General features: G+C 43.6%; 1 protein-coding gene across 1 annotated transcript in view; it reads right to left on the reverse strand.

Annotated features, from left to right (window-relative positions):
- Positions 1-11,659: 11,659 nt before the first annotated feature.
- Positions 11,660-24,033, reverse strand: part of FAM124A (family with sequence similarity 124A) — a 20,107-nt gene continuing 7,733 nt past the window's right edge. The window contains exon 3 of the mRNA XM_009319975.1: positions 11,660-12,463. Within this exon, the coding sequence (XP_009318250.1) occupies positions 11,660-12,463 (804 nt within the window). The remainder of the gene's footprint in view (positions 12,464-24,033) is intronic.

Raw genomic sequence — 24,033 nt, forward strand, 5'->3', positions numbered from 1 at the left:
GTTTTTGCCTTGTGCAAAATCCAGATTGCGTGTGGCATCTTCAGTGAAGTTTCCCAGGAAAACAATGATTATTCTCCTGGAAAAGTTGTTGCTCAATCCCTGAGACTGCAGTTCCCTAAAGAGTCTAGTTCTAAGAACCAGCAATAAGAAATAGGACTGACTGTTATTCCTATCACCTTTGGGAGATAGACTCTCACCTTTGGGAGAATTTTCTTCTGTACCTTAATTTAATTTAATTTAATTTAATTTAATTTTCATTTTTTTCTATATAGCATTCTTTTCATGTACCCAGAATCTTAACTCCTGTATCACAGATTGCAGTCCCCTGTCTATACTTCTCATCCATCCATATCTCAAGTCTCCATTTTTTTTTCATGCCAGTCTTTACATGATTGCATATAATTTTCAGAAGATTTCACACTTCTGAAAGTCCATATGGTTGTCAAATTCTTTTCTGATGCCACTTGTTTATGGCTTCAAAATAATCAACATGGATTCACACATCCTTTTTTTTTTTTCCCTTCCCCCCGCCCCAGTCTCTTTTGTACACAACTCCAATAAGATTAATTCACTTCTTCTCCAAATGATGCTGCCAAACTTAACACATGAGCAGAGAAGGCCTGGGGCAAAAATCTGTTCCATCTTGCTATGCTATTCATTCGTGTCAGGCTGCAAGCTAGCTGTCACTCCACAGAGCAGCCAGGTTTTCTTTGGACCATCTACCAAAAATTGCAGCATCAGAAAAGGCACGTTCTGGTGACCTGGTTTGTCTAACAGACAACGAGCCTTCACGCCCAGAGAAGAGGAGGGCACACCTGCAGCTGCATCCTTGCGGATGTCACTGAACGATTCCCAGTGATGCTGAAAGCAGAGTTTTGTACCCTGCAGCTAGAGATAAGGTAAGTACCAAATCCCATTGATTCAATAAGGAGACACTGAGGAGAGGAGTGGGCAGGAGGAAAGGAGCCTGGGGCCTGTCCTGCTCTGTTGTGGACACAGAGCCGCAGGCGCAGCCCCAAACTTGGCTCCTGTCTGAAGAGATGAGACAGGGGATGTGTCGGGGAACTGGGAGATGGGAAGAGTGGGAGCACTTCCAGGCTCGTGTTGGCCAAGGAGGGGTTAGTGCTGTACTGAGTGTGATTTTTTTGGGCCTGGGGTTTTGTGAAGGAGGTGGATGAGCTGGATGGGAAGATAAAGAAGAGAAAAGGGAAGATTAAGGGGAGGTAGGGAAGGACAGGGAGGAGGAGGGTCTGTGGGGACAGGCAGCATGAACCCAAGGGAGCTCATCTGCAAAGGAAGGGGTTGAAACAGTGAACCAGCCCATCAGCTCAGAACAAAGGTTGTCCTGGAAACCTGGAAAACACTCTGTGCACTTAGGCCCTGTTGGCAACCTCACAGCTTCAGCGTCCTTAGCCCCTGAGGCTGATGGCTCCCCTCCACCATCCCCATACCTCACTCGGATGCCTTGAAGAGCAGGGTCTTGCATGGCCCTGTGTGTCTGGAGCTGGTGCGCTATCTGGAGCTAGAAAAAGGGAGGAAGGTCACAGCTGGATCCTATCTTTCTGCTCCTCTCCTGCCATTTGGTTTGTCCCAGCACTCCCTTGCCCTCCTCTCCAGCTCTTGCCTCCCCACCACATACCCAGGCGGGCAGCAGCGGCAGCCCCAGCAACAGCTATGCCTATTGCTGCCATCGGCAGCCCTGAAACTCCTTTCTTCAAAATTTCGGCACAGTCTTTACAAACGTGACATGGTGGGAATGAGCATCCTCACCCCTCCTGTGGGAAAACCACAGACCAGCCATCTCTTGAAAGAAAGCAAGGCAGCAAAGTGCTGGGAGAGAAACTTAAGGGCAGAGGCTGCATTTCTGTGGCTTTACGTGGCACAACAAGGGAACGCTAGCAACTACTCAAAATCCATGAGTAGAGTAATTAATTAAAGCTTTGCTTTCTTGTGACCAGAAAAAAAAAACAGAGTAGGAAGAACTGGGACTCATAGCTGTGTCATGGCAAACCATATAAAAAACCGCCTGCTCCTAATCACAATTCAGTTTGAAAAAATCGGTCCATGCAATAGCACGTGTGAACTGCAAAAAGATGGCTGTTAATTCACTGAAGTAGGAGGAATTATAAAATTAGTATTATGTGTTGCATAATACTTAAACTGTATCAGTTTCGGGAGGCCCTGTCACCAAGTGCATTACACCTAAGGAGCAGGAGTGCTCTGCTGGCACTTCTAACCTAACAAGAAGTGTTGTCTTGGCAGGAGTTGGGTCATACTTAGCAGATTATCTCTGTACCAGGAGGGCTAAAATTTCATTAAAGTAAATAGGGGGATCTGTGACAGCCAGCTGGCTTACCGTGTCGTGCTCAAAGGCTTGTTCGCAGCAGATGCTCGCCTCCATCCTGAGCACAGCCCTGAGTGGTCACCTCGTGGGCTGTGGCCACTTCCTCGCCCGTGGCTCCGATGCAGCAAAACAACACAGCAGATCCGCTTGGGTCATCAAGCCGTCCGGTTATTCTGCTGCCGAGCTTTGTGATGGAAGGGAGGGTGATGAAGCACAGCGGCGGGGTGGAAGCCCAGCACAGGCACTGTCAGCGAAACACAGGGCACAGAGGGTGCGAGGGCAGGCAGGTCTTGTTGGCAGAGATGGCTGGGGCAAGGCTCACTTTCTACTGTGCTGTGAAGTGAACGTCATCGTGTTCACCCCGCGCTCTTCAGGGACGCTTGCTGCAAAGCGCCTGGCAGACCCTGGGGACGGGGGCACGTCTCAGGCTCGCCAGGCACTGCTGCGGGGTGCGGAGGGCACAGTGCCAGGGCCCGCAGTGTCCCCCGCTGGGTGCCCTGGGGGTGTCACTTGCCTGGGCTGGCCGCTCCTTGCGCTGACACTCTTGTGCATGAAGACCACGAGATGGCACTAGCAACTTTTGCAGGCTGGTGGCTTCCCAGTGAGGTACACAAAAAAACACAGCATGCTGCATTGCTGTGATCCCATCACAAAATACAGGTACTCCGCGGTCACGGAGACGTGAAAGGGGGTATTTCTCTTACTGACTGGTCAGCTTTGGCTAAATCCATCTCCATTGCCATTTCATTACATACCAATGGTCAGCAGTTTTTATTTACGATGGGCAGATTGGGTTAATGGCCTCCACCTACCAAGATATTTTGTATTTTATGCCTCATATATTCAGGAGAAAAGTGATTAAACAGGACAACGGGTTCTAAAGAGAACCATGCTTAATACGAAAGGCTGAGTCAAAGCAGAGACAGGGTGCACCTGTTCAGTTGTGAAGCTCTCTTAAGACTCCAGATGCCCTTTCTGGGGCTAAATTGAAGCAACACTATCTATCTGTAAATTGTTAAATAAAAGCAGGCTGAATACTGATCTCCAGCTCCAAGGCCAGCCCAGCACTGTTTGAGTTGTGTCCACACCCTTCAGAGCTGTCCCATCAGTCACAGCCATACCACACAGCAGCTGGCCTGGCTTCCTCCCTGCGCTGTTGCAGGATCCTTACAGCTCTAGGACACAATTATCCCACTTTGCAGGGGAGGTCGTTATCCAAAATAAAGTGAGGACTGCGTTGCAGCCCACCTGAGAGGTGTTTTTACAGCATGACCCTGAGGGGCTGAGTTTCATGCCCTGTGGGATGCCCAAGAGCATGTGGGAGAACAGGAAGATGCAACGTCTGGTGGGACAGTGCTGGAGACAGAGGGGCCCAGGCTTGATGTAGCCTCTTCCATAGTGGGAAGAGTCCTTGGGGTAAAGGGCACCAGGTAGTGTCTTGGACAAAGCTGCTTGAAGAGGTCCAAAACAGACCCAACAAGCAACCAAATGATCCAGTCTGAACCTTCTCCTTGTCCCTCTTCCATTTACCGCTGTAGCCATTTCCCATCACAGGATTTACAATGCCTTGCAGGGCTTTCCACATCGAGCAGTTGGATTCCTCCCCCACATGCACATGGGCAGGACATTTCCTCCCCGTTATCTCACAGCCTGTTTGCTCCCAGGATCAGGGCAACAGGATTCTTCCCAGGTACTGAAGTAACATTCCCCAGCACTCTGCATTGACTTCTGGAACAGGAAGTGCTCAGTGAAATTATCTGGGTGAAGGCTGCAAATAAACATGACTATCTTCTCATGTAGGGCATGAATTCAGTGCTGTTCATTGCCATGAACTGCTGTGGAAACCCAAGGAACGAAAAGAGATTCAACAGAATCGCTGAAATTTGACAAATTGATGGAGGATAAATCCATTGGTAGCACAATGTAGCAGTTGGTCACACAGTGATCTGAACACAGTTTTTGGCTCAGGAAGTCTGGATTCTGTGTAAATTTAGCAATTTACACTATGCTAAGTCCTGGAAGCCAGGAAAGGATGCCACAGGGAGGATTGCTCTGTACTCAAATGACAGGCTTAGATGAGAGAGAATTCATTATCTGAACAGAAATGATTTTGAGTTAGTTTGGGGAAGAGTCAACATGGTTTTATAAAGGGAAATCACACCTCATAAATCTATGAGAGTCTTCAGAAGGCATCAACAAATAGGTGTACAGCTAAGAACAGTTCTCCAAAGTCCTTCATCAAAGCCTCTTAAAGAAACCATGCTGTGATGGTTTAAGAGGTAAGGTTGTGTGAATAAAGGACTGATTAAAAGGCAGGAAACAGAAGGTAGAAATAAATAGCCAGTTCTGACAGTGGAAGGAGGTTGGCAGTGGAGTCATGCAGGGATTTGTACTCAAGCTTATATTGTTCAGCATGACTTAAACCTGGAAAAAGGGGGGCTTAGTGAGTTGGGAGTTTGTTGAGGTTATTAAGCATCCAAGATAGTAAAGATGATGGACAACTGGGGAAGTTGCAGAAGACTCTCACAATACACAGCAACTGGGCAATAAAAAGGCAGGTGAAATTCAATGTAGCTAATTCTAAAATTAATTACATCAAAAAAATAAATCTAATTTTACATACATGATAGTAGGCTCTGAACTCACTTTTACTGCTTGGGAATTGGACCTTGGGGCTATATAAAGATCTGTGAAAAGGGTAGCTCAGTGCTCAGCCGCAGTCAAAGCAGCAAGTCACATTACTAGAAAAGGAACAGAGAATAAAATGGAAAACACCTTCAAGCCATTCTGTAAATCTACAGTGCATCTATATCTCCAAAATGATGTGTGGTTATGGACCCCCTAGCTCAAAAAGCACATAGCAGAATAGAAAAAAAAAAAAAACAGAAGGATAACAAGAATGAACAAAAGCATGGAATGGTTTTCCTATGAAGAATAACTAACTAGATTAGGACTTCTCAGCTTGAAAGGAGAAAACAGAACAGAGGGAGGTTTTATAGAAGTCTATAAAACCATGAGTGGCCTGAAAACGGTGAACAAGAAATGACTATTGACTGTCTCTCCCTAGAGCAAACCTAGGGTATATCAAATGGAGTTAGCAGGTGGCAGGTTTGGCAGATAACCCTTCCTGTACAACATGTAGTAGTTCCACATGTAGCAGTGGAACTCCCTGCCACAGGATGCCACAGATGATAAATGAGCTCAGAAAGCAATTGGATGAATTCAAGAGAGGAAAACCATTTATGTAAGTGCCATCTATGGCACCTCAGCCACACAATCATTCATATAGCCTTTGGATATGTTCTTATGAAGGCAAACTCATGTGTCCAAGCTAGGCCACTGCACTGCTTGCTACCTAGGCATGAAACTGCAGGCCTTGAAAAGCTTCTGTACAGGATCACAAGAGCTCATCTCCTTGCTGATACCAGCCACTGAAAACACCAGTGTGTTCCAATATACTGATTTCTTCAATAGTTAATGCATCCACGGTTTTACTCTGCTTCCAAAGCCCTTTGTGAGATGGGACTGTCTTACCAATACCAGAGTAGTTCCATTCTGCCGGGCAGATGGGATGGCCAGTGCCAATGCTCAGGCTGCTGAAAAAAAGAAAGACCTCAGCACTCTCAGGATGTAAAAACAGATGATTAGAGATGTGATGGGACAGTTCCGTAACTAGAGCTGCTGTGGCTGGATACAGGTTCTCTAGGAAAGGAAGGCAGATGGTGGTGGGGTTTGTGCTCTAGGCAACTGAGTGGCATGAATGCATGCACGTTTGCAAGGCAACAGAGGATGAGACAGTCAAGAGCTCATGGGTCAGGAGAAGCTAACAAAAGGGATATTATTGTGGGCATTTCCTACAACCCATTCAATCAAGAAGAGAAGACAGACAAAGCCTTCTTTGAACAACCGGAAACTGGTTCAGAACAGACCAGAACAGTTCCTGTCTTCTGTAACTGGAAAAACCTCTGTCTTCACTTACAAGATCTTCACTTACAAGGTCTGCTGTCAGGCCTGCCACGTGTCTGTATCTAGTAGCAACCAAACAAAGTTTGGAGGAGCAAATTACTAATCACACTAGAAGACTGAGTCAGGGAGGCAATAAGCTGGACATACACAAGTCCGTGGGGCTGGAGCGGCTGCATCTGACAGTGCTAAAGGAACTGGCCAAAGTCATTGTGAAACTACTCTCTATCAGTTTTGAAAGGTTGTGGTGATTGGTGAAGTTCCAGATGGCTGGAAGAAAGAAAATGTCATAACCCACTTCAAGAAGGGCAAGAAAGATTATCTGGGGAACTACAGGCTTATCAGTCTAACCTCAGTCTCCTAGAAGATTATCAAGAAATCCTCAAAGCCATTTCCATGCTCAAGGTGGACAAGGTGATTTGGAAAAGCCAGCACGTATTTGCCAACAGTAAATCATGCCTGACTAACCTGATTGCCACCTTTGATGAGATGACTTCCTTGGTGGATGGAGAAGGAACAGTGAATGTAATTTTCCTTGACTTCAGCAAGGCTTTCAACATAGTCTCCCCCAGTATCCTTGTAGCCAAATCAAGGAAACATGGACTAGATGGACTACAACATGGGTGAATAACTTGACTGGATTGTCAGGCTCAGAGCGTACTGGTCAACAGTTTAAACTCTAACTGGTAGCCAGCTGCAAGTGGCATTCTTCTGAGGTCAGCACTGGGTCCAGTGCTGTTCAACATTTTTGTCTATGTCTTGCATAAGGGGATGAAATGCACCCTCAGCGAGTTTGCAAATGACCCCCAACTGGGGGGATTGACTGATATACTGAAGGGCAGGGCTAGCATTCACAGAGACCTTCACTAGCTGGAGGAAGGTGCCAAAAAGAACCTCACAAAGTTCAATAAAAACAAATGCAAGTCCTGCACCTGGCATGGATTAACCTGGTATGAGCGCATAAGCTAAGGACCTACTGGCTAGGGAGCAGCTCTGCAGAAATGGATCTTGGGGTCCCAGTGAATAGCAAGTTGAACATGATTAAGCAGTGCACCCTTGCAGTGGTAAGACCAGCAGCATACTGGGTGGTATAAGCAAGGGAGTTGCCATCAGGTTGACGGAAATTATTCTTCCTGACTACTGAGCACTGCGCAAACCACATCCAGAAGGCTGCATACAGTTTTGGGCTTCGCACTAAAAGAGAGATACTGACAAACGAGAGTTCAGATGGTCAGGGAGCAAGAGCATATGATGTGCAAGAAGAAGCTGCGGGAGCAACTGCAGTCTTCCAACACCTAAAGGGGGATTATAGAGAAGACAGAGCCAGAGTTTCTCAGAGGTACACAGCGAAACAACAAGAGGGAAAGATCACAAGTTCGAACATGGGAAATTCTGACTGCAGATTAGGAACCACTGTTCATTCACCATGACAGTGTTGAAGCACTGGCACACATTGCCCAGAGACACTGTGAAATTTCCACCTTTGGATATTTTCAAACCTGACCAGACAAGGTCCTGAACAACCTGATTTAACTTCAAAGCTTTGAGGCTGGAGCAGCTTTGTGCCTGCTTTCAGCAGCGACTTTGGACTAGATGACCTCCAGAGGCCTCTTCTAACTCCTGATGTTTGTACGACTCTATAACTGCCATATAAATATATATAAAACCCACAATGTTAAACCATAAAAATGAAACAAAGCCAAACTTACACAGCTTTGCATATACAATGTAATGTTGACATGCAGACATGTCCCATGAGGGGAAAAAAGAAATGTATAATAGATAACACCACACGCTGATGGAAATAAGAGGGAAGCACTATTATGAAGACCAATGTACATGAAACAAACCAAGATGGGATTTAAGCACGCAAGATCACCAATATGTGTCACGGCTCCTATTTTATCATTCAGCTTTACTGGAGCAAATGATTTACAACACCACAGCGAGAATCAAAAGATCCGGTCTGCAGAGACAAAGCTGAGTCCAACATAAAAATATTTTTGCTATGTTTATTTTGTAATTATCCCACCGACACGCACTGCCAAGAGCTGGAGAGCTTGTGTCACTGCAGTCATTTTGAAGCCTAGTTAAAACAGTCAGTGAGTCTGCAATACTTCATAAATGAACACACAGAAGGTTAAGCACAACTGACTTTTCATCTCTATTTTATTTCACAGAAGCAACACATTCTGGGGTGAGAAGGAAGTTCAGGGAAAACCTGCAGTTCTCAAATGACATTGTTCATAATTTAACCAAAACAATAAGTAAATGCCATGAAACTTGTGCATATTCAACTCTCTGAAGAGATCAGCCCCGTCTTAAATAATGGGAAAAGAATTAATTAAGCCTACCTTCAATGAAACACTCTTCAAAATCTGGCTTTCTTTATTATAGACAAAAAGTTTTCTGTACACTATCATCTCTGTTTTTCTTGACAGTAGGACACTCAGTTATTCCAAAACTTGGTCACAAGCACCATGAATGTAAACAATTAAAACTTTCATTTCTAGCTAAGTATCAATAAACAGAACAGAAATACTTGGAGACAGAACCAGTGGAGACAGCATAAATTCAGAGTCCGTGGAAGCTCATTTGGCTTTCTTCCCATTAGGATTAATGTGGTAAAATCTGGAGCTGAGATGTTTGCGGAGCTGCCAGTTAATGCTGCACATGAGCCTCACGATTGACACTTGAGCTATCTTGTGCTTGTTTGTAGACCTTCAGTATCAGTGCTTCCTGCTGCGTCAGGAGACGGCCCCCAGATGTGCTGAACTCCTTCTTGCAGAGGCATACCCTAGGCGGAAAGATGTTTCAAAGCCTCCTCTTCGTTAAAAGCCCCAATCAGCTTTTGTCAGGAGTCTGGATGCTGGCATGATTCCAGGATCAGACAGACACATCAACTCAAACCAGTTTTTGATTTCATGTTCAGATCAAATGTTATCTATATTATTAAAATATTGTGAAAAGGCTTTTTTTTTCCCCTGTTCCAAATAATGAATACTAAATTTTTTAACAGATTTGAACCAAAATTATCTTGTTGGTTGTCATATCTGGAAGTGGCTAGTCTTGATAAAATGGCTGTCCCATAAATATACAATGCTATTTCATCATTTATTTTTGTACTACCATGAAAATGACAGAAAGTAATGAATCATAAGTTTAAACCTGTGGAGCCTGACAGTCCTAGGCATTGCTGCTCGTATGGTGAATTGCAAGCTGATGGAAAAAACTGCTGGTCTGACCTCACAGTGTTTTACAAGTATTTTGACAGGGTACAAACAATAACATGGAACACAATTTTGGATAAATCGGGATGTTGTATTCAGAGGGGGTTTGATCTAAAGGCCCGAAACTCAGGGGAAAGGCTGCATGGACCCTGAAGAAGTATAGAGCAGGTAAACACGTGCACGATGTGACAAATCCTTCATTGGTGCTATTTCTCACCCCAGACATTTCTTAAAAGAACAGTTGGCCCAAAACTGCAGTAAGCCTGAACAGTTTGGAGGGCAGGAGGAGGCTGATAATCTCCTGTGCTCTTAGAGCTGGAATAGATTTTCCTATTTATACATGGTGTTTAGCACAAAAGATGAGGTCTACCTCTGGTACATGCTATGATAGCATCTCGCAAAGAGGAGACTTGGACTTCAGCCTGATGCCTCTTCCCCTGTGTGGCGAAAATGACAGCAAAAGGAAAAAGCCTTGAGGAGCAGCATCCTGACTCTTGACTATCCCTCTGGCGTCTTCCGGATTGGGGGTGCAGGTTTAATGGAATCCCCCCTCCTCCCCTATAAACCTGTACTAAATTTCCCCCAGACTTTCTTCTGGAATTATTTGTACAAACTGTGCATTTACTTAAATGGGTCAGGGGACCTGTTCCACTTTTTGTAAATATTATTTAGAGTATGTGTGCGCTTTTTGTTTGTTTGTTTGCTTGTTTGTTTTCAAAGCAGCAATTCTTCTGAGTAAAACTGCCTGGTAATATAGCAAACATTTTTCTCCACAAATGCGTTTTTATTCCATCCACCACAATGCCATCATGGTAGGTCTTCAGCGTCTGTACCTGTATATAGGTTACATACAGCATTATACATACACCTTTTAACATGGTCATTTTCTCACTGGGTAGGCCAGAGCTGCAATCGGCACCACTTCTCTGCCAAAAATGTAACTTTTCAGAACATGCATGATGCAATCTGTATATACAACTTAAATCCTCGTGGAGGTACTTAGCTGTCATATTAATAGCTTTTTCCTTTTTTTTTTTTAATACCAAATGAATTGGAGCAAAACAGGTTATCAAGAATGTGTGTTTTAAAAACATCACTTGAAAAGCCAGTAAAATTTGACTCATTCTCCTTTTGGAGAGAGGCATTTGAGAAGAAACGTGTTTTACTCAGAAAGAAGTATGCTTGCATTGGAAATATGAAGAATAAAATAACAACCCCTTAAAAAATAGGGAGCTGCCATATATTTGGGACTAGTGGTGTAGCAATATATAAAAATGCTGGGTTGTCTTCCTTGTTTTGTATTCCAAAAAGGTAAGCTCTGTATTGCCTGAGTTAGAAGTAGCAAACATGGTTTACTTGGGTTTACCACTGTCTACATGAGCGGTCAGTCAACAGCCCAGATGGCTCCCTTCCATCTGGAAAGGATGGGCTTTTTGAGGGGATGGGTTGAAAATGTTCTGTAAGGTTTCCCTTTTGGCACTTTCCACATCCTGGACTGTCAAAGTAACAGGTACAGCTGAGCTTCCTCTTCTCTGGGGAAGGAGTGAAGCTTCTCCCCACCTCAGCACGGCCAACTCTCAGAAGTCAGAAGGAACCGTGTGTGTCCTCACAGGAAACGCCTGACTCTACCGGAGACGTGTTAATGGCACCTGCTGTGCTTAGAGCTGCCTTTGGAACTTGTGAAAGGGAAAGAAGACCTCTTTCTCCTCCCATCTTTGCTGAGTTAAGGGAATTTCTCAGAAAAGTTAAAGCAGTTTGGTGTCACAAATCACTCTTCAGTTTCTGCCAAAGAAAACTGGATTAGTATGTGCCTCTTTTGGGATTTCCTTCACCACCAGTCCAAGGGTCAGTCATAGAAATCATCCACCTTGCACTGCCATGGACAAGCCTCTGATCATCCCCTCCAGCACAAACTTACAGGGTGCAAGCTCAGACTGCTTTACTGTACGTAGTTTGGGGACACCCATCTCTGAGGGATCCGAATGTTTTCTTCAAATATTTAGCATGCTCTGCTGCATCACCTTCTCCTCAGCAAGGAACCTTCTGCAAGCTCAAGGTGGGCCCACTGCTGTCATTCACAAGTAGAACACGTTTGCCCTGGAAGGTGTAAGATAGAGAAACCTCAGATGTAAAATTCTTCTTCGTTAGCTGGTGAAGCTGGGCAAACACTACCATGATCATCCAGGGAACAAGAAGCTGCTCTTGAGGACTGTTTGGGCTGCTTGGAGAGAGATGCTGACATGAATGAGCTGGAAGACCATTCAGAGAGAGAAGGCAGTGAACCATCAACTGACTCAAAGGTATTGCACATGGCTGATACAGGCCTTCCGCTGGTGGCTGCCTCTTTAGTCTTACCGACAGTTTGCTTCTGTGGGGGAAGAGAGGCTTCCAAGTCATTGCAAAATCCATTAAGGGCAGAGTATGCAGAGACCACAGACAGGTCTGAGAAGGACAGCTTCATCCCTGTGTCTACATCAGTCTCCTGGGCACCCTCCAAGTCGTCAATGTTAAGCCTGGGGCTGCATCTCCATGTTTTTAACCTGGTTGCAGGTGACCCAGTATTTAAGAACTGAAATGGTTCACTGAAATGAAAAGTCTCTGAGGCTGAGGAGGAGTTCACTGTGGGCAAGCAGAACAGAGACTTGCTTCGTTGAAATGAACATGAAATGCTGGAGGCACTGCTGGATCTGCGTGTGAAGTCTCCTCGATCACTGTCTCTCAGGTCCTGCTGGGAGAAACCAAGATGATGACCAAGGCCTTTTGCGTGATGTACCTTGTTTTGACCCATTTCTTTTGGTTGTTCAGGGACAGATTGGTGGCTCTGAGGAAGAAAGGCTGGCAGAGTGGTGAAGCGGGAATCTGTTGACACAGATGGATATGGTTGCTTGTTCTGCTTTGCAGACTTCCTACACCAACTGCGTGCTTGCTGCAGCCGGGAGAGGGAGAAAAGAAGATCACATTAATACAGAATTGGCAGTCTTACAACCGTAAGTCTCCGTTGCCGAGTTGTTACTGCAAATAATTACGAAGCAGACTTCATTCAGTATGCTTGCAGCAAATGTTTCACTTCAATAAAAAAGAGAAAGCACCCTGCCAAAATCCCAAATATTTACATAAGAAGCCTTGAAGACAACATGAAAAAATGGTAGAGGAGCCCTGCCTTGCGGGCTGAATTACACTAGCTTGAAATTCTCACTTACTATTGACTTGTTCAGATTCATTCATATTCTGTCTTCCAACATTATTGCCTTAGTGGACAGCTAAAGAACAAAAATGAAGAAATGGGAGATGTATGTTACCATCATTATTATTTCTCATTTCTTCCTTACTGTGGTGCAAATGTTTTTATTTTTTCCTCTGAAACATCAAAAAGCCTTTAGCAAGCAACCTCATTCTCTGTTGTCTCAATGGGAATTTACTACTTCTTTCAACTCTTTCACATTTTCTCTTTCACATCTGGTTAGTTGAACAGTGCACCCTTGTCGTGGTTTAACCTCAGTCGGCAACTGAGCACCACACAGCTGCTCACTCACTCCCCCCGCCCTGTGGTGGGATGGGGGAGAGAATCGGCAGAGTAAAAGTGAGAAAACTTGTGGGTTGAGATAAGAACAGTTTAATAATTGAAATATAATAATAATAATAATAATGATAATAGAATATACAAAGCAAGTGATGCACAATGGAATTGCTCACCACCCACCGACCGATGCCCAGCCAGTCCCCGAGCAGCGGCCCCCCCGGCCAGCTTTCCCCCAGTTTATGTACTGAGCATGACATCACATGGTATGGAATGTCCCTTTGGCCAATTTGGGTCAGCTGTCCTGGCTGTGCCCCCTCCCAGCTTCTTGTGCACCTCCAGCCTTCTCAGTCAGTAGAACATGGGAAGCTGAAAAGTCCTTGACTAGTGTGAGCACTACTTAGCAACAACTAAAACATCAGTGTGTTATCAACATTATTCTCATCCTAAATCCAAACCACAGCACTGTACCAGCTACTAGGAAGAAATTAACTCTATCCCAGCTGAAACCAGGACAACCCTAGAACCCACTTGCTCTGTTTTCTAGCTCCTAATGACTTTAAGGACAGCTTTGGACACCTAATTTGCTTGCAGACACCTAGACTGAAGATCTAACCTGATGGTTATGATCTGAATCTGGACGTGAATCTCATTCCTAGGGCAGGATTCAGTTGTCTACCTGCCAGATACCTGAGCATTTGCACAGGGACAGCAGCTGTGACAAATGGGGAGCCAATGCCCTTCTCAAGAAGCTGCTGGAGGCCAGGCGGCCTTCCTATGGGATTAGACTGATGTGTGGGTAACTGAACTGAGGCCCTAGTGCCCGAGCAATCATAAGGTTTTTAATCATCTCATTTACCTCAGTAAGACTTTTAGAAGTTCGTATTTTAAAAAGTTTAATTTAAATTCTTCTTACTAGAATTTCTCACATAATACAAAATGCTGAACAAAAGATGAACTATCCATTAAAAAACCTGAACCACAAACTAATAAAAGGTTTCTAATCACAACAGAAGTAGAAGAGTCTTCTGGGGTGAATAATGGATAAAGATGGAGCTTGATCATTTTACCAAAGAGATTATATGACATGACAGAAAGGGATGAGACCTGGCAACCAAGGAGGTCCTTTGTATCTGCTGTCTTTAAAAGAACTCCATACGTTGCTGCTTCTAACATCTTGCTAGTGCACAGCACTGTGTTAGTGACCCAGATCTGTCATACCCATCTTCTATTTTTTATTTCAGTGATTTTATAGGCAAAAAAGGATTTTCACATCTGCAAAAAATGTTTTGCTCATTCGCGATCATCTAACTAGAGGTGATTTATAGAACAGCCAAACCATAGGAGTTCACTTAGGCATTGTAGATTAATATCTATATATACACTAATGTATATGTAATGAGGTATGTTAATTCATAACCTATTTCTGTATAATATAATAAGCTGTTTTCCTTAATGCCATCAAGAATTAAATGAATTAATGGGTAAATTAGCACAGTAGTGTAGCAGTTTCATTAACTGGTAAGAAATTGAGTACAAAAGAGTCAAATAAAGTAAGTCAAATTGTCAACAAAACATTAACCAGAAATCACTTTAGACCTCTACACGCAACATTATTTTATCTATGTAATAGGTGAGCTAATTTGTTTAAAAAATTACTCAGCAAGACAAAAGGCTTGTGTCCATGAAGAAAATACCAGCTGTTCCTTAAATGAAGACATTTCTGGATAACCCAGCAATAACAATATGACATGCTGAAAGTACACAACCAAATCACTGCACTCTTTTGATGAGTTTTTTCAAGAAAACACTCCTCATTATACTGCTGTTTGCACTAACCAAAGGTACTATTTTTTCTGTTCAGTAGCTCTGATAATCAGATACACTAAATGGACTTAACCACCGTGCTTGCTGAATCAACAGAAGCACCTATAGAACACTTCTCCTACCTCTCAGAGAGAAGATGGTGGATTGCCTGACCATGGCTAGTTTTTATGCTATATTCTTATGTTTTCGTAGACTTAGTTGATAATTTGGCAGATCAACCATCCAAAGAAACCAAGGATCCAAGCAAGTGCAGTCTTCTTGTTTGTGAAAAGTTAAGGAGGCCCTTGGGACCACAAGGACTGGTAACAACTTGGACAAAACTGTACCTGAAAACACAAGGCTTTTGGGGACAGATCTGACACATGCACTGGGGAAGAGTTCTGTGGGCAGTACGAAAGCCTTGCCTTTACGTTGCGCAGACAATACCATCTGTCTATGTTTATAAAGCAGAGCCCACAGACTTCACAGGTAGGATTTAGTTGTCTAGTTAATACAGCCAATGGAGTCTGGAGAGCAATTCAGTTTTCCCTAAAGGAAAGTCCTGTATCTGGTTAGCTGAATTGCTCTCTAGGTCGTTGGGCTGTACTGAGTACATATCCATCAACTACAGTGAGAACACAGACTGTAGCTCACACAAAAATACCTGCAGTTAGACACCAGTTTTACGTGTCTACAATCTGGACCCGAACCAAATCCTGCAGAGATAACTCCCATATGTTCATTTTGTTTTAGTGTATAAAGGACGTATTTTGCACACTAGTGAAAGTCTCATGCACTTAGATGATGGTAATAATTTGTTATTCTTATTTATTGACATAACTTTCGACACGTATTCCAAAGAAAAAGTAATTTAATTTGGTCTCTCAGGTCACCACTGGTGAGAGATACTGGGTCTAATTCAGTTGTGTCATTGTAGGTACCTGCTGTATTCTGCCTGGCCTGCAAGCACAGACATGGGCCACTCCATATCAGGGATTTTGGTGCCTGGGAATGTTCCTGGGCACGTTTAATTTATTAATACAGGTAAAGTCTTAAGCATTTTGGGAATAAAGCACAGACACAAGAATAGCTGTTTTGAGCTCTTTCTAATATTTACAAACCCTCCAGTTTAAATCAGCTTATGTTAGTTTTGGATAGTAGATATGCAACACAATGACTACAGGTGCAACCAAATTACCACTACTCAAAAGGACGCTTACCCAAGGCATCGCCCACAAGGGGGTGGAGTGGAGGGCAATGCCAGGATAAATGGATGAGGTGAGATGAAACACCCCTGCTAGAAACCCTGGGGGCTCTCATGTAGGAACTTTCTAACCAAAATGCAGACGAAAAGTAGAGACTCAAAGGAAAGGGGAAATGCACTTCTAAGTGGGAACACTTGGAAGCGGCAACCTGCTCCGTGCAGCCGAACAGCTTTAAGTACCTGGCCTAACTGGAACATACTTACACTAACGAGAAAAATCTACTTTAGGTAAGCTATTAGTTTTAAGGTTTTGCTATTTTTAACCTTTTTCCTAGCTCTTTTAACGTTCCTGTGGACAGATAAGAGCATTTCATTTTATACAAGGAATTTGCTGTTATTCCTACTTCTGGGTCACAGCTCCTGGTCAAGCCCAGTCAGCCTGGCAGGAGGTAATGGTGGATCAGCAAGGAGAAGGGGACAAGTACAGCCTGCCCTTAGGATGGCTGCCTGCAGGGCAGGCCAAGAGACATCACTAACGCAGCTTATTTCTGAACAGCTCTGTTTATAGAAAGAATCGTCTACCTCGATCCTTTTTTGTTTAGATGTGTTATGATTTAGAAGACCTATTTTCCAATGCTGCTCTTCATGATATGGGCAGAAATGGGGAATAATAGGGGGAGATTTTTTTAATACTTTCATCTTAAAGCAACATAACTGAAAACTTTCCTGACTCTTGAGAATACCGGACTGCACAACTGTACTACAGGTAAAGTGTCAGAAGCTCCATCTCATGAAATACTAGTGAATAAAGATTACAGGCTAATCCTATATTGTAGAGAACTAGACTATGTGGAATAATAAGACTTTTCTATATCTACATTTTGTAGCTTGTCAAAGATCATAGAGAGGATTCGATGATTTAGCCAGGATTAAAACTTAGGCAAAACTAGCTCCTAGTCCCGTGCCAAGGCCTTTGACTGTGCTCCCTCGTACCACCCTGGCATGGCACAGGGAGAGCTGCATGCAGCCTGTGCGTTCATGTGATCGCTCCTCTTCGTTTTAACCTTACAGTGCCTGACAGTCCCACCAAGTTCAGACTGGACTTCCACGTGTGGCTGCTCTCGGGAGAAACCACGACAAGCAAGCGGGAGACGCTGATCTTCTTCTGCCCTTTCGGCCATGGGATGCTGAAAACAGCAAGACCTATATTTGTGCCTTGAGGACAGTGTGATGCACATGCAGCTTCTCTTTTCAGCAGAACAGCCTTCTCCCTCCTCCCCAGTTCTCCCCTTGGCTTTGGAAGCTGTTGCATCTGCTTTAATTTTTCTGAATTTTTTTCTTTTTTAAGTCCTTATTTTCAGCCTTCTCACAGCTTGCTTTCTGCATTGCCTGTTACCTGGTTGCAGCCCGGCAGAGCCCTGCCTGGTACAGCCATGCTGCCTGCGTCAGGCACAAGCGCAGCAGAGATGCTGGAGAGGGGGTCAGCCATCTGAGAGGACAAAGACTTGATCCAAACTGACACGTTGATTTTGACTGAAATTCCAAATACAGGGAGAGAGATCTGTCAGACCTTGCCATAAAGACACACAACAAACCCGGCCATTGACTAAACTGACATAAAATAGATTAGCTCTCTAACAGAACAGATTTTTTCATCTGGTGCTAATCTGCTGCTCATTTATAATCTCTGCACAAATCTTTGTGAAGCCTGGAGGGATTTAGAGTCTTTGTGTATTACAATGGGTTGCAGAAGAATTTCATGATGAATATTTGGGAACGCCATAAACAACTTGGCGCGAACCTCACAGAAATGCACTTTCGACTTCACTTGGGCTGCCTATACCTGACACAAAAAATCCATGAGTATTCCTCCAGTCTATTTTATGTGTTTTTTAAGAAAGCAGATAGTGATCTCATTATGCATTATCTGTATTAAGCACTGCCAGCAAGGCTCCAATGAGGTCAGAACCCAGCCAAACTGCCAGCACAGCAATGACATCACCATCTCGAGCCCAGATTTTGCCCGCCTTGCTCAATAGGAGTGCGACAGTGTTTGTTTAATTGTATTAAAACCTGGATTGATCCAGGGAAAAAAAAATCAACACAAGAAAAAGTGATAGAGGTTAGTCCTCAGTATCACCACAATAAGTCTTACTTGAAAGGCAAAATGTATTCAGAAGGGCAGCATATCAAAAGGCAAAATGCAGAAATTTGATTTAAAATTGAATTGAACATATTTGAAAAGTGGCAAGTACTGTGTTTACAAAACTAGAATAGGTGGGTGTCTTGTTACACTAAACATATTCACTCTCAAGAGTTTTTGCTGGTTGTATAGTCATCAGAGATCTTACCATGCCATGAAACATAACTGCACTAATGGAAAAGACAGAGAGAAAGTACCTTAGGATGAAGAAAAACAACTAAAAAATCTCCTTCTATTTGAGTTAGTGACTGATTTGCTGTGTCCCCCCACAAAACCAATCATTAGCACTAAGAAGAACCAAACACGTATGGCACTAAAAGGAAAGGAAAAATAGACTAGAAGATTTTTAAGAATAGGAGGCTAGTATTAGACTTAGAGATCAATTAAATCAACTTAAGGGACCTCCCTTGACTGAATCAATTTTTACTCCAAAAGTCTGTCCTTTTCACCAGTTTCAACAGAAACTAAAAGTAATTTTTGTCAAGGTGCCCTGTGTACATCCTTGCTTGTCCTTGATGCTTTTCTTGCCTTTCTTCCTCTCTGTGTTCAGATCTGTTCTACCTGCACTATTAATTCAAGCAAGCTTGAAGCTCTTTTCTCACCTCCATTTTCCTTCTTGCAGACCAAACTGTTCTCTGCAGAAGTGCCCTCTCTTTGCCTGTTTTTGTCTTTCCTTTTTACCTTCTCTTCTTCCTGGTTTACTAGCTCATCTTTCTCTCTTCTACTTGTACTTAACTGTAGCGACTCAAGACTGCAGTAGTGGGACTGTGCTTTCTTTCCTTTATTTCCCAGAGTCTGTAGATAGTAATGCTTTGAGTAACAGGAACAAGATGATTTAACTGCATTTAAGACTACAGGGGTACATTATACCATTCAGTCTGACCTTGTGTTCATTATTTTACAAATCATTAAGCCATTCTTTACTGAGCCTGCTGACACTTTAGGCAGACAAAAGCATTTCAGTTTTCAGGAGGTTAAATTGCTGTATGCTTCAGGCAGGGGCATAAGACAGAGGTGCCACAAAGCCCAAGGGCCCTAAAATGCTAGCAGATTGACTAATACTCCTAGACTATTTACATGTTTTATCAAGATCATATGAATGCTGGATGACCATCAAGGCACCCAAACTGGAAACTAAGGGAAGGATAAGGAACACTGCTTTGTGTTGGAGAGAGGAAATGCAGAGCCAGGTGAGGTCTGGAAGGGTTTGGTGGGTCAGCTGAAGTAAATGCAACTGTGACCTCTCAACAGAAACAGAAGTGGACCCTGAGCCTCCAAGATTTGCCTCTCCTTGGCCAAGATAAGCTTGAGAGAAAAACCATTCCTCGTGCTGCAAAGGAGAGTAAAATGTTTCTTTCAGTCTCAGTTGGGGCTGGGAGATGAAAAGGAACAGCTTTGTCCTAACCTCAGATCTTTTAATTATTTTGACCTCAGCAGCTCAGTAATACCCACCCTTGCTGCCCATGTATCTAAGACAGGGTATTTTCTGCGTTGTCTGAGTCCTCTTGTCCCAGCTCCTTGCTTCAGTTACAGCCAGTCTCCAGCACTCTGTAAGAAGGCACTGTCTCTGCTCCCTAAAACACATCGGGTCAGTTGTGCATCATGGAAAAATCTCTCTCCCCGATTTCTGTGTTCAGCTCTCTTGAGTGTGAGGTTTGACTACAACCATACTTTTCATGCAGATATGTACATGTTTTAAATAAGCTGAGGGAAATAAAGGCACTTTTGTTCTCCTCGTGGCCACAGACAAAAGGGAACAAAGAGATGAGTTCATGAGTCTCACAGACACCTGTATATAATACACTGAATAAACAAAGAGGTTTTCAGCTATAAGCTTTTGATTCTTTTTTCTGTATAACGTATTTGCCAATGTCCATATAGGCATGTAACCTTCATGCTGCTTCCCATCTTCAGGCACTTTGCACTCCAAATGCCTAGCACAGAATGCCTTTATGCATGCAGCTGGCAGACATCTGCACCCCCAGATTGACTTCTGGCAACTCCAAGGACCTATTCAACAGTAACATACTGATCTTGTACATAAACGACTGCAGCTGGCCTCATGAAACCCTTAGGGGATGACTACTGCCTGACCATAGATCTAGAGTACTCATTTTGTACACCAAGCGATGGAGAAATCTCCAAGGTAGCAGAGACCTGAGCTTGCAGGTAGCACTGAGCAGCAGGTCAATCATTCTTAATGGTTGGGTCCACAAGCAATCTTTTCTCAGAACCAAGGCTTCAGGTAATAAACCATGTTTCCTAAATATGATTATACCACTTCTAAACTCAAGATTACAATTGGTAAGGTATAGGTAAGAAGAACATCGGCCGATTAACTCAGCAAATCAGCTAAAAAAATCCCTCTAACTAAAAGCTGTGATCAGTTAACATTTGCACTGTTATTTCAAGGATGCTCTATAAAGCAACACTAGGCAGAAAAGAGCCACCCCATAAACAGTATAGGTTCATTAGCACAATAACAGGTATAAAAGCCTTACAATGCCAGATCTGACTACCTTGTTTCAGGCAGCATTAGCATAGACTGGTAACAAATCACACATTTCTTGGGATTTTTATTTGTCTTGGCTTTCTGGCAATGTTGTTTGCTTCTTGGTACTGAAGATGGTGGAGGGGGAGGGATTTCAGCAAGAAATTGGTTATTACAGGGTGAGTAAGGTACCTGAAGATAGGTGTTTGGCCCATTCTGGTATCTCCTAGGGTGCCTGCCTGGCATTCCAGGAGCACACAGCCATTCTGTAGGTCCTGAGTCTAATCTGCCAGGACATCTCTTCTGGGTGGCTCAGGTACCCTTTGGCATGTAAAATGGCAGCAGGTCTTATGCTTAAGCGCTGAGTCACTACCTAGGTGAGATACTAATTTGCTGTTGCCCACCTTTGTTCCCAAGTATGTCTGCATGTCCCCCTTCATGCAGAGTAGCTAGAAAATTCTGCCAAAATGTTATTTTACCTTTCCTACCCTATCCAAAGACGTTCTCATAATTTAAAGAAGGCATCTGTGCACTTTCTTCTCCCTGCTCACTATCCCTGCTTCCCAGACATGCATGGCCAAGCCAGTCCCATCAGTTATTAACCTTTCCTGCTTCCCACGTTGCACTGCCACGAGTGCAAGTTCATTAGCACTTCAGCTGCCTCTGTGCGGATTATGCCCAGAGGCAGCCAGGAATTTGGACAAGACTTATAAAACTGGCAGTATACCAGTATATGGTATATTCTTAACTACATTATTTACATATTCTTCCCACTGTTCTGACAAGAGCTCCCCAGAGCTTCTGCTTCTGGCCTTAGCACTGGTGAAGCAGTGTGGGTGTCTTCCCGCAGGACGCAAACATGCTCTTAAGCCCTGCTCCTGCTAAAGCTAACTGAAGCTTACCCTTTGCCTCAGCTGGTATACAGCTGTACCCTTGGAGCTAACTTGCCAACGTGGAAAAGCTACTGTGACAAAATAATTTTGAAGGGCTTCCTGGCAAATGAAGGAATAGTTTCTGTGGTATTAAACAGACTTATCCTGCCCATGAATAACTTCATTTTCTCTTGCACTGACTTTATCTAAGCCCCTTGGTAATTGCATTTGCAAAATGGGTTAAGAACATGGATCAATCTGGCTGGCAAGTATTCAAGTCCCTGTAAGCCCACCAAGAAGAACACAGAGGTCACATCTTGTTAGTCTAATCATGCAGGTGCATTCAAACTTCAAACATTAAACACTGCCTGTAATTTAACGGGGATGTTAATCTACCATTTTGGGTATAATTGGTAATTTTAATCTGTAAAAAGGTGCAGTATCCATATGAAGTAGATAAAAATATTCTGATGATTACTAAGTACCAACTGATGTGCAGGCTGAAAAACACTGGGAGGTCATTGTTTGGATTCATATAACTGGGAAGAAGTGAAAGTTATTGCCAATGCTGTGGCATTGATAATATTGTTAATAGCAACACTCCGTGAGAAGTCAAAAGGTAGTCCTATTACTTTGAAAGGTAGATACTATAATTGTTTTGAACTCAGAGTGAGTTAAAAGAATATAGGGAGTCCACGGATCACCAAATCCAGTGTTTCCTATAACCCATGCTCCATCATATAATCCCTTTTCCTTAAGTGACCATCCTGTCTTGAATTAGGGTATTAACCTGTTTGCACCTGCTGGGTGGCTGTTATGTAGTTGGCCATCAATATGTACAACTGCCAACCTAAATCTATTTATCGACAGTTTTCTGTTCCTGTGCCAGAAGAGTCATTTAGTGAAACAGCCTTTTCCTGTTCCTGCTGGTTACCTTCTTGTATATTTTCCGAGCACAGTCAGAGCTCCCTTCAGACTTACTTTGGCTAGGCTCAGATGACCCTACTCTTCCAGTTTCCATTTGTAAGACAGTCTCTCCATTCCTCTGCATGGGGTGAGAGCCCTTCCCTGTACCCGCACCTCTCTGAAGTCACCTTTCTGGAGCCCAAGGCTGAAGACAGGTGAGGCCCGTGGGACCTTGTGCAATGGCACAAGCGCTTCCCACACTCCTTAGGGGATACTAACTCTGGTACACACCAGAGACTGCACTTTTCTTTTCATGGCCGTGTTGCACTGGTGGCTTGTAGTCATCTGAATACAAACAGGACATTTTCCCTTTGGTTTAGTTATAGAGCTCCACTTCTGATTGTACAGACTTGTTTAAAACCTGTATACCAGGACCTAGTCTTCATGACTTTACAATTGCCTAAGTTAGATCCAAAGTCTCTGTTTTCCCCCCATTTTGCATATATTAAACTTCTTTTGCTTCACCACACTTCCAGTGTGATAATTTCCATTTCTGTAACTTCATTCCCATTTGCCATTTTGCCCTCCTGTTCAGCATCATCATCCTCACTGAAAACAGAAATGAAAATCAATTGCAGTTGGAGGCCACGCTTAGCAGGCTTTCGCTTTTCTCTTTTGGTGCATATGGCTAAAATCTTATTCTGATTTTCTTTGGAGGGTTTACCTCAGCCTGCTGTTCGGCAAGTCTCGCTTTACCTCTGTACTGCCTGGCACCTGTTATTTCTGAAAATTTGCTGTCTTGAAATTGAAAGCCTTATTTAGAAGCCCTATTGGTTTTTTTCACCCTTCCCTTCAATCTACTTGAAACCAGTGCAAGATCCCATAAACCAAAGTTATATCACATAGCAGAAACCTCCTGAAAAAGAACAGGGAAAAGGGGACATAGGTGAGTGTGGTTGCTGTGTAAAAGTTTCGTGATGGCCCTTGTAAGCTTAAGTTTACGAGTTATCTCAGGCTAACACAGATATGCCTACAGTGCAAGCAGTAATCTCAACAAACTGGTGACTGTCTTGGCAGATAGGCAGGGAAGCTGAATTGCCTCCTGAGCCCTACGTGTGTGCTGTTCAGCTCTGGCATGGGGTGTCTCTGTGGGCAGCATCTGCAAAGCGGCATCGAAAGGTTTCACCACCACCGGGGTGTGACTCACCAGAGCACAGATGCCCCGTGCACCTGGATTTTCAGTCCCAGGAGCTACAAACCCAGAGGCACTGTGCTGCAGGGGGGTGTACACACCTCTCTGCATGCTGGGAGGTCTGTACAGTGGAAGGATCCAACCTACAATGCCTCTTTCACAGAAACAAGGTTGGACAATTTGACAAGCTTCATGAATGCAATTCACTCTAAAAAAATACCCTTTGAAATCTGAACAACAGTCTTCCAAAGGTGAGGGTCTGTGCTCCCTGATTCGAATGCTAAGCAGCAAGAAAAACCTCTGCA

Source organism: Pygoscelis adeliae, unplaced genomic scaffold, assembly GCF_000699105.1.
Source record: "Pygoscelis adeliae isolate BGI_AS28 unplaced genomic scaffold, ASM69910v1 Scaffold32, whole genome shotgun sequence".
Lineage (NCBI taxonomy): Eukaryota > Metazoa > Chordata > Aves > Sphenisciformes > Spheniscidae > Pygoscelis > Pygoscelis adeliae.